The following is a 10,929-nucleotide window of genomic DNA, read 5'->3' on the forward strand; positions in this document are numbered from 1 at the left end:
ACTGAGGCCATGCATGAGGGGAGCAGCCATTCAGGACCAAGCATGTCATGTATTCGTTCCCATTCCCTCATTATCAGGCCCTGAAGGTTCTGTGCACCAGGGACCAGAACAAATACATTTCCTCTTCCTCCCCCTGCCAGCCACAAGGGCACCTGGCCAGGCTGGTGGTGGCAATGACCCTGGCACAGAGCCCTCTGCCCGCTGTCTACTGGAGCCCAGCCTGGCACCTCCCATCACAACACACCCCAAGGAAGTGTATTTTTCAAAATACTTCTTTATTTCTCTCAATACTGACATTACAAAAAAAAAAAAAAAAAAAAAAAAAAAAAAAAATTACAAAAAACCCCACTATAAAACATTCAGGTCTCGTTGAAACCGAGAAAAACAAATCAGCTTGCGTCTGCGCGCTGGCCTGTCTTCTCGCTCACGGCGTCCACCACATTTCTCCACATTGAACTCCACAGGGACCAGTGGAGGGAACCAGTGGCCTCCCCTCGCTGGCCAAAGCGGGCGATTGATTCAGCAGCACCTCACAGGTCTCCTCACCCCACAGGGTAACACTGCACAGCTGTACCCCCAGCCCCACAGACACCCCCACACAGACCCTGCCCCCAGGGACCCCCCACTTCAATTCAGTGAATTCTCTCTTTTTTTTCTTTAAGAAATAAAAAAAAATTCCTGGAGTGGGGGGGGGAATATTTTGGCAGGGGTTTTCTTGGTGGTGCTGTGGTCAAAAAAAGAGCTGTACAAAGCCAGGTCGAACGCGCCTCCTGCTCCATAGCAGCCCTTTCCTGGGAAAAAAAACTGGCCTGAGGCAGAGTGGGCCGAGAAAGGTAAGAAATATAAAAATTCTCCTGATGGAAATCCAAATGTTTTAAAAAAATACAGTATTTGAAAATGGAGCCACTAAACAGACTGCCTCATGCTCCTCCCAGCTCCGCCCTGATGTCCAGAAACACCTCCTGAATGAATTGTCCCTGTAGAAAAATATATACACACGCCTCTCTCTTCTTATTAGAATCCCTAATTTGACCTGAAACACTAGTGAAACCCACAGCTCTGCTCACGCTTGGCTCTGCTTTTGCACCCAGATTAGTGCTACACGCACACACAACCCCACGCCAAGGGTTTGCTGTTCGTGTGGCTGAATCATCCCCCTTTCAAAAAAAGCCTGGGTGCGTCAGGCCAGTATCCCCAATACAGGCAGAGAAAAACCCTTACGAAGTTTATCTAATAAGCTCTATATATATGTATTTAAAAAATAAAAGCAGCAATGCAAACTCAACACATCTGAAAAAAGAAAGCTCCACCCTGGGCTTTCCCCCCTCCTCCTGCTGGCTGGGGCCCTGTGGGCAGCAGGTGCAGGCAAGTGCTGCCCACGGGCACTGGGGACATCCCCGGGCAGGGGCAGGAGGCTGGATGGACCATCCCCACGTGCTCCGTTGTTTGGCACAGCCGAGGCTCGGTGTAGGCTTGGCACAGGAGAGAGGACCACGGTTGGACTTGGTACCGTGGCCCCAGGTGAGAAATTGTCCGGCTACTGGGGGGGCCACCGCAGGCAGGAGTGATTGGCACCGCGGTTCAGCCGGGACCCCAAACAGCAGCAAGTATCAAAGAGGGGAAGAGAAAAACCAGCAGCGGGGATGCCAGATCCTGCGGAGTCCTATTTACACTGCGCCGGACCCCGACAAGTCCAGCTTCTTGTGGGAAGAGTGGCCTGAAAAGCAGGTGACATAAAAAACCCACAACACGACGCACCTCCCCGGGCAAAGGGCCCATGGCTCCCGCTCACGCGAGGCAGAAAAGATGGACCTCTGGGGAGAAAGAAAAGGTGTGGCAGCTGGGAGAGCTGTGGCAGACAGGAGTCTCCCCATTGTTGGAGTAAAAAACCGGCCAAGAAGGATGGATAGGGGGTGGGTCGGGTGGGTTTTTTGAGGGAGAAAAGTAGTGTGAGGGGTTGGATTTTTTTTTTTTTTTGCATTTAAAAGTGCTGTGGCACCTTGGCTCTGTGTGGGCCAGGTGTTGCAGCACATGCGTTTGGAGTATTGCTGCTTTGGAGGAGAGTCCCTGGGCTCTAGGAGCATGGGAGGTGCTGCTTAAGGATCTGTCTCGTCTGGGGAGCTATTCTGTCCGGGAAGCGGATTTTGAACTCCACGATCAAGTCTCCTCGCTGGCTGGGGGCCTTGGGGAAGGGCAGCCCCTCCCCACGTAGTCTCTTCACTGTCCCCGGCTTGATGATGTCGTTGCAGGGAAGTGGGATCACCCGTCCATCGATGGTGGGAATGTTCACGGTGCAGCCGCACAAGGCCTGAGGGAGGAAGAGGGGACAGCCATCAGACAGGGTGACACCCCAAAACATCCCAACAACCACATCCTGTCTCCCCACTGGCTGCTCCCTGGGTTGAACCACCCAGCTCCCTTTGGATGCTGCCCAAGAGCATTGGGTGATGCTCACCAGTGCAAGCACAGCTCTCTGCTGGTGCCAGCCTGGTCCAACCACCATGAACTGGGCTGCAGGAGATGTGCAGGAGAGGGGTGCCCCAGGAGAGGGGTGCCCCAGGAGACAGGTGCCCCAGCCCTCATGGGGGGAAGGACTCTCCTTCCTACCTCCTGGGCTGCCCAGAAGGCACCACCAGCAAGCGCCCAGCCACCCACAGCAACAGCACAGGCTAAATTTAGCCCCTTTCCAGCCTCATTGCCCAGCCTCAGGCAGCCGAAAACCCAGCTGAGATCATGGGATGCCGCCACAGCCCATCAGCTGTCACCCTCCAGAGCACGGCAGCTCTGCCCGGTGCTGGGGTTATCTATAGCACAGCCCATGTCCCATGTCCCAGCCCTGTCACCGACAGCCCCCACAAGACTATGCCAGCATGGGACAATGCTGTGGCTGTGGCACTGAGCTTCCCTGGGAGCTGGGGCGCTGGAGGGGCTGGTTCCTGTCTCCCATCCCACTGCACAGCCAGGAGCCGGTGTCGGGGTGCCACCCTGCTGTACCCCAGCCCCCAGCAGCAGCCGCACACTGGCCTGCATTGGCGAGCCACGTGACACGGGAATGCAGCAAGAAAATCCTTGTGTCCTTAAATAACTCAGACAGCTCTGTCGTACATGTGGGCAGGATCGTCTCCAGGCTTTCGGCAAGGGCTGAGCAAGAGGACTGCGGAACGATGCTTCTGGAAGGGGGCAGGGGCTGGGGGGTTGCTGAGCTACAGCCTCGAGCTTCCATGTGGGGGCTGGCACAGGTCTGAACTGGGTCCTGGGGGTCCCAGCCCTCCCCAAAGCACCTTGCAAGGAGAGTGGAGGAAGATGCAATTGCTGTTTCTGGGGTAGGTGGGGGAATGTTCTGCATTCTCCTCCCCAGAAAAAGCCTCCAGAGTCAGAGCAGGAACAGGCACCAGGAGAAACATCTCATGCTGGCCACTGGCTCTGAGATGATGGATGGGGCTTCTGCAGCTGAACCAAGGCTTTGAACCAGAGGGTTTGCAGTGGGATCTGTGCCAGAGCTGGCTGGGGGTCTCTGGTGAGTGGAGAACAAGGGAGAAGGTCCTGTCTCCTTGCATGGCTCATCTGCACAGGCCTCCTCCTGGAGAGGGCGTCCTCCAGGGATGAAGTCTTTAGCCTGCTGGAGGACGCCATCATCAGCTCTGTGTGAGCAGCAGGTGCTTGGCTGATCTCCAGCAGGTTGGGGGGTAAACAAAGGACAATCTTCCCACATCAAGGAGTTTCTGCTGTGCACTCAGGCAAGGATGCCAAAGCCCTCCTGCTCGCTGGTGCCCAGTGCTGTGTGCCATGGCTGCATGTGCCCACGTGTCCCAAGAAAAGGACACCTCCAGCCACAAAATGGAAAGGAGAACAAGCACTCCCTATGGGAACACGTGGATGGGGAAAGCAGACAGAGATGTGAGCAGAAGCGGGCGGTAACAGTGAAGGGAGACAGGATCTTAATGTTTCCTTCCCAGAGCCAAGACGCAAGAATCCGAGGCAATCGCTCCCCCGCCGTATGTCCCTGTTTTTCATTCTTCTTGCTCAACTTTGCTGGCATTTGGGAAAACGGCTGCTGAAGTAACACCAGTAACTGCGGGAGCTACCCCACATCCTAGAAAGAGGCTTGGTTCATGTCTGGGGATGAAATCACCCTGGGTTTGAGTGCTGTGCTGTGCGAGAAGAGCTTTATCTAGGTCAGCGTTGGGTCCACCTCCGCTCGCAGCGGAGCCACCAGGGAGGATGTCGGCATCGGCCGTGTCCCAGCCAGGATGAGCTGAGCTGCAGGTGCTTCGAGGAAGGTAATGCCGGGTAAAGGATGCAAAGCAGGATGGTGCTGAGGGCAGGCATTAGGCAGCAGCCGGGCGGGCATGACGCCCTGCCGGCAGCACTGCCTCCCAGCAGAGGCAGCTGCTGGTGGAGCCCTGAGCCTCCTCCCTCCTGCAGCTCCCCACTGTGGCACACGCCTCTGATTTTAAGAAGGAAGACAACAAATCCCAGGAAAAGCACTCCTACATCTTTGATTCTGCAGCAGACAGGTGGCAAAAAGCCTGCACTGCCCTGGCCAGGCACCAAACAGGGCTGGGACTTGAGGGCTGGGAGGGCCCTCCAGCACAGCTGAGAGTGGGGCGAAGCACCCATCACATGCCAGCTTTCCTGATGGCACTATGTTCTCTCATGGCAGTGACATGAGAGAACTAACTCAGGCTAGAAAAGGCAGCCTTGCAAGGAGGAAGGTGCAAGGAGAGCACCCAGAGGCTGAGGAGACGGAGAAGTTGTGCTCTGTCACATATTGAGGTGGTAGCATACAGAATTGGAGAGCTCCCAGCATCTGATCGTGCTCCAGAGCACTTAAGGAACTTCTTTTCCTGGAAGACAAATGCAGCAGAGCATCACACTGCCCTGGCAAGCAGCAGGCTGGGGATGACAGTCAGACCAGCAGCTCCATGAGAACGCCCAGCATGTTGGGTTTGTGGTGGGGGAGGTCAGAGACCAGAAATTCCAGCTGAAAGAGATGAGGAATTTGCCTGGACCAGCAATTTTCTGCTTTGTGACTGCATTGTGCAAACCCACTGCCAGCTTGCAGGCCTTGCTCATGGAGCTCACAGGTGTCCAACACTTCTGGTGCAACAGTATGTGGAGCTGGAGCAGGTTTCTCTGGTTGCTGCTCAAAGGTCAACTCCAGGCACGAGTCCCTCCAGCATGAGCAGTGCACAAACATGGGCTAACATGGTCTGGGCATCAGCACAGTCAGCACAGGGTTAACTTTACTGATAAGAGGAATGAACAGAAGGAAATATCTGAGATATGGCATGCACAGCTCCATAAATAAGGCAGTCTCTCCCAAGTATTTCTGGATCAGCCAGGAGAACCAGCTATTGCAGGAATAAACCTCTGCACTTTGCACTGTGAGGGAAACTCTACTCCTGAGTGTGCAGGTTAAGTGGAGCTGAGCTTCCTTCAGGAGTGCCTAGCTCTGCCTGGCCCACATGCTTTTTGCCACCAGTGGCACAGCCCAAGCTGGGATGCAGAGCCATTGCAGAACTCTCCTGACTCGCCGGCACACTTCACAAGATCACGTTTCCCTGCCTCAGGTCTGGCCCATTGAGCTTATTTCTATTAAATGCATTTGAGAACATAAATCTGCCTTCAGGAAGGAAAAAAAAATCAGCTCATTAAGAAGACAGACAGCGTCTACCGTCTGAAAGGAACAGCAAATGGCAGCTGCCAAAAGCGTCAACGTTAAATGCAGCTGCCAGCTGGGATTTATTAAAAGGTAGTTTTACAGCAGCGGTGGCGAACAGCACATCTTGTACTGAGGTAATCTCCCCTTTCCTCTCCCACCTTCGTGCAGATTGCTGGATGATCTGATGCATCCAGCCCCGCTGTGACCTCCAGGACTGGCAGCCCGGAAGTGTCGAGTTTTACTCATTGCCTGGGTATTTACTTTGTTTGGTTCTTTATCTCGGAATCAAGGAAAACAACTAAAGCACTGCTCAGGGAGGGCGAAGGATCACTTTCCTCCACGTGATCCCACTCTCTGCCTACAGGGAGAGGCACCTGGTGCAACCCCAGGCAGTAACTATGCCACAGCAGGCTCAGGTACAGGAAAAGCAGGAATCAGATGGATGCCAGCCAACCTGGGTTTTCCCTTGTTCCTACAGAGGATGTTCCACATGTGAATACCCTACGCTAAAATGGAAAAACAAGACATATGGAGAGGGGAGAAAATTAATAAATACCACCTGTATTGGCACAAGAAGTGAGGTGTGTTTAGCAGGGACTGCAGCGTCCGTGTCCCACATCCAGCACTGAGGTCAAGAACCTCCAAAACCAAGACCAAGTTGGCTTCTGCAGTTCCTTTCTTGCGACCTACCTGGTCCTTCCTATCCAGAGTTGCCCCAAATGCCATGAACCAGTGCCACCTCCCATCCCACGGGATTTAGCAGCCGTACCCACCTCTTTAAGACTGATGTTTGCCGTGTAGATCACATTCGTCCCGTCCCTCTTGAAGTGCGAATGAGGCTTGTCCTTGAGGATGAAGACAATGTCTGCAGGGATGTTGTCTGGAGTGGCATCCCCTTCTTTGGGGAATGTGATTTTGGTTCCCTCCTTCCAACCCCGCTTGATGACAATGTTTAGGATCTTGTCCTCAGTCCGCATGGTCCGGCCATCAGCATTGAGCCTTCTGCGAGTGATCTTCATCCTCTTGGTGGATCCGTGGTAGATCTCTTCCAGGGACACCTTGAGCTCATGGATGACAGGTGGGTCTTGGACCTTCCTCCGCGTGTGCAGGGACTCCTGGTGCCGCCGGTGAACCCCATTAATGCCATTGAAGCCAAACCGGCCAAAGGCACTGAAAGGGTCGTCGTCGTCATCCATATCCATGTCTTCCTGGTCAAAGCCATTGAACATCCGGGAGCGGCTGCTGGCGAAGAAGATGTCGAAAGGGTTGGAGCCTCCGAAGAAGGACGCAAAGGTGGCATGGGGGTCTCCATGGAAAGTGTAGTGGAAGGTGTTTCCTGAGCCACCTGAAGAGCCGCCTCCAGTTTTGAGGCCTGGAAGAGAAGGGGGAAGAGGAGACAATGAATGCTCCCTGTGGGGGAATGCTCTGCTGGGACTGCACTGCCCAAGTGGGAGAATGACCTCTGCCACCTCCAGGCAGTTCTTCCACCCTCTCCTTTGGTGTGCAGATCACCACCTCCAGCCCAACCACTGTGAAGGCACCATCTCCACCCATGACACACAGTCCTACCCCTACCTACACCCTGCAAGCTCCGAATCCATTGAGGTTTTGTTCCCTCTATCCCTACTGAAGGACCTCTTTGGTTCTCTCCACCCAATTCACCTAATTTTAATTTAAAACATATCCTGATCAGCCCATCTCCATTTTTCCCCATGAGCAGGCTCCTTCCTGTCCCAATTTCCTTGTCTCTGAGACTGGACATTAGGAAAAATTTCTTCACAGAAAAGTTGGTCAGGCATTGGAACAGGCTGCCCAGCAAAGTGATGGAGTCACCATCCTTGGAAATATTCAAAAGGTGTGTGGATGTGGCACTTAGGGACATGGGTTTGTGGTGAACATGGCAGTGCATCATTAAATGATCCTACAGATCTTTTCCACCCTCAATGATTCTATAGGCAGGTGGAAGTGAGCAGACCTCCAGGTCGGCATGCAGCTCCCTGCATATTGGCTGTAAAATTCCAGGTAAGCTCCAGGTTTGGATCATCTGGCAACCCTTCCCATGGGAAACTCTGCTGCCAGGTCCCAGGCTGAGCCTTACGTCACTGCAACTCCTCCCAGGTCCCAAGGAGTCAAGGCACATGACAAGTGCCCCCCAAAGAGGTCACACATGCTTTGCAAGGCTATTTTTGACCAGCAGGGTTGGGAAGGGTTAAGCCAAGCCTAGCTCAGGGACTATTTTCAGGGCACACCAGTGACAGTGAAGGACTGTTTCTGACAGGCTGTCCTTTGTCCCAGTCCCCCACGCCCCTTCCAAGCAGGACAAGTTAGGGGGTCTCTTCTGAGTGCTGAAGTCAGTATTCTGAGTGGGTTGAAGGGGCTTTTGTGCTTCACCTTGCCTACACAGAATGTGGGACCCAGAAGCTCCTCAAAATGCTGACCTCCGTTGCTCAAACAAATGGGAAACAAAAGGTGTGTGTGTGGGGGGATCATGGACCATGAGAGATTCAACTCTGATGGGGCATGGGGGAAGATGGTCTTTAACTTGATGGGGCAGCAAGGGGGACACTCTTACCCTCTTCCTTAATTCACTCTTATTTTAGATGCCTGCAGGCTATGGGGATTTTGCCAAATCCCCAGTGAGCCCCATTCCTAATAGACTGTACAGCCAGGAGGTTTCACCTTTAATCCCATGACGCCAGCCTGAGCGGGGTCCGATTTCATTGAGGCCTCCCGGGAAAAGCTGGTTTCCCACTTGAGACAGTCTCTTCTCATTTTACAGGGCGGCAAATCACTGTGCCTGGTGCATCCATCATAGCCCTGACATAACTAACGGGTCAACAATTAACCCACTGCTGCTTAATCCTGCCGGTGGCTTGTGAGGGGATGCACCTGCCTGAGAGAGGAGCTGCCTCTTCCACCCAGCAGCCTGCTCCTGCCAGACCTCCTGCTCTTTTAAGCACTCAAGTCCTGGGCTGATTAATGCAGATGCTATTCGGCACTCTCCTCGAATGGGGTTGCGCTCTTCCATCTTCGACTAATAAGGCCGCCTGCGTTGGAGCGGCTCTCCTCCTCCTCCTCCTCCTCCTCCTCCTCCGTGCCAACCACCAGACAACAGCAGCCGCTTGGTTTCAAAACAAGGGCCTATTACTTAAATTGGGAAAAGCTTTGAATCCTGTAGGTCAGCCTGTACCAGGGAGGACAATGGGACCAGTGCCCAAGTGCAGGGGGAATGTGGGCAGAGCAGTGAGTCTCTGCTGTGTTATTTAGGTCATTTAAAGAGCTGCTAACGAACTACCCCAGGTATGACCCAGGAGGTGAGCTCCTTTCACTTCCATTTCTCAGCTGGTGCCTGGAGTTTTGGGGCAGAGAGCAGGGAGAGCCCAGCCACCCCAGGAAGCAAGGTGACAAATTGCTGGAAAAGTGAAGCTGCCTGGGGAGGAGCAGGATAAGAGGTGATTTCTGACACCTGTGGAGCATTCACTCTCTCTGATTCTTTGGAAACCATTCCCATTTCAGGAATAGGCATGAAACACTGAACCACCTCTTTGTGAAAACCCTCCCTTCACCTCTAAAACTGATCTGGACTCCACATCCCTGCCTCCCAGTGGGCAGTGCTTATCCCCTTACCTTCCTCTCCGTACTGGTCGTATACAGCTCGTTTCTTGGGGTCACTCAGGACATCATAAGCCTCTGCAATCTCCTTGAACTTCTCCTCAGCGTTGGGGTCTTTATTCTTATCGGGGTGATATTTCAGGGCCATTTTCCGATAAGCCTTCTTGATTTCATCTTCATTGGCGCCACTCTGGATGCCCAAAATCTTGTAATAGTCCTTCCCCATGACGGCAACGCTGCCGGGAGCCGAATACTTATTCCTGAAAGGAGAAAGACAGGCTCTTCGTAAGGTGAATATCACACTGGAGCAGTTGGGGACGGGACCAGCACACACTTATCACAGAGCCGATGCTCCCTGTGTCCCAAGGGCCAGCAGCACCAGAGCTGGCTCAAGTCCACACTTCCCAACAGAGGTCAGAGCCCTCGTGCCAGAATGTGTCCCAGCTCTGGTTTTACCCCGCTAAGCCCCACGGCAGGGATGGACAGACTCATCTCTGAGGCTGACAGGGAGAGAGAGCCCAAGTCGGGGCACAGCGCTATTATAGGGGCCACGCCACTGCTAACGTCAGGCCAGGACCACGTCCCTGTCCGTCCCCCCCTGCCTGAGTCAGGAGGGCTGAGCTATGTCCAAATGTAGCTGCCTGCCTGTGTCCACCCCCTTACCTTGTTCTCTCCCAGCTGGGGACCTGAGACCCAAGTCAGGGTGATGACAGCAGGTTTTGGAGGCTGAAAGCAGTGGCAGGGACCACGCTGTGCCTTCACCTTAAAGGAACTTCAAACATTTTGTTCCTGAAAGCAATTGGCATTCAGCTGATAAGCGCCTCCGGCTGTCAGAGCCATAATTTGTATTTAGCGGAGAGAGAACGGAGCCGTTAGACAGAAACATCTTGTGATGGTGGGAGGGCTTTTTTCTTTTTTTGTTTAAAAAAAACCCAACACTTTCTAGCCTGACTTGCACTCCCTGAGAGCCTCCAACTGGATCTTGCAGTAAGCCAGGAACTCAGGGCTCACTCGCTCCATCGTGCGGGGGCCGAGGCCATGCCCATGCCTATACTAAGGCATGGAAAACCCGGTGGCTGTAATTCATCCCCCAGTCACCGCTGGAGTCGCAGCCACCCAGGGAGCAGCCAGGAGAGATGGCAGGGCTGCTCCTCCAGGAAAAAGCTAACAAGTCCCATGCTTCTCCACAGATGTTTCCCAGTGCTCCTCGACTTTTGGCTATCTGACAGCAAACACTTGATACCCTGAACCTCAGGGTCTGGCCTGGCCCCTCTCACACTCGGTGCTGACCCTGCTCCCCAGGTGCTCCCCCAGCAGACCTGCACTCCCACTGCTCATATTGTGCTCCCTTTTACAGTCCAGGTTTCACCCCATCCTTGCTCCAAATACACCTGAGCCACCTCAACTCACTGCGCCCATCCAGCAGATGGATTTTGGCATAGGGTGTGGGCCTTGGCCCTTTTCTTCACCATCATACAAGCTACCACATGTTCTCCCCATCCTTATTCTATCCATGACCTCCCACTGGAAGTCACAGAGGGACCCCCCAACCACCACAGCTCAACCAAGGGTGGCTATGCTCTGCTAGGATCCATGCCTGGGTGCTACACTGAGCTCCTGGCAGCCACATCAAGCATCCAACACTTGCCTTA

The 10,929-nt window shown here is 53.8% G+C and overlaps 1 protein-coding gene across 1 annotated transcript; it reads right to left on the reverse strand.

Annotated features, from left to right (window-relative positions):
* Positions 1-347: 347 nt before the first annotated feature.
* Positions 348-9,801, reverse strand: DNAJB5 (DnaJ heat shock protein family (Hsp40) member B5). Its single transcript, XM_082302044.1, has 4 exons — positions 9,612-9,801; positions 9,293-9,537; positions 6,439-7,037; positions 348-2,308 (listed from the first exon to the last, which is right to left on the reverse strand). The coding sequence occupies exons 2-4, from the start codon at positions 9,501-9,503 to the stop codon at positions 2,075-2,077; spliced, it is 1,044 nt and encodes a 347-aa protein (XP_082158170.1). The 5' UTR covers positions 9,504-9,537; positions 9,612-9,801; the 3' UTR covers positions 348-2,074.
* Positions 9,802-10,929: the final 1,128 nt, after the last annotated feature.

Source organism: Coloeus monedula (assembly GCF_965178545.1).
Source record: "Coloeus monedula genome assembly, chromosome: Z".
NCBI classification, from domain to species: domain Eukaryota; kingdom Metazoa; phylum Chordata; class Aves; order Passeriformes; family Corvidae; genus Coloeus; species Coloeus monedula.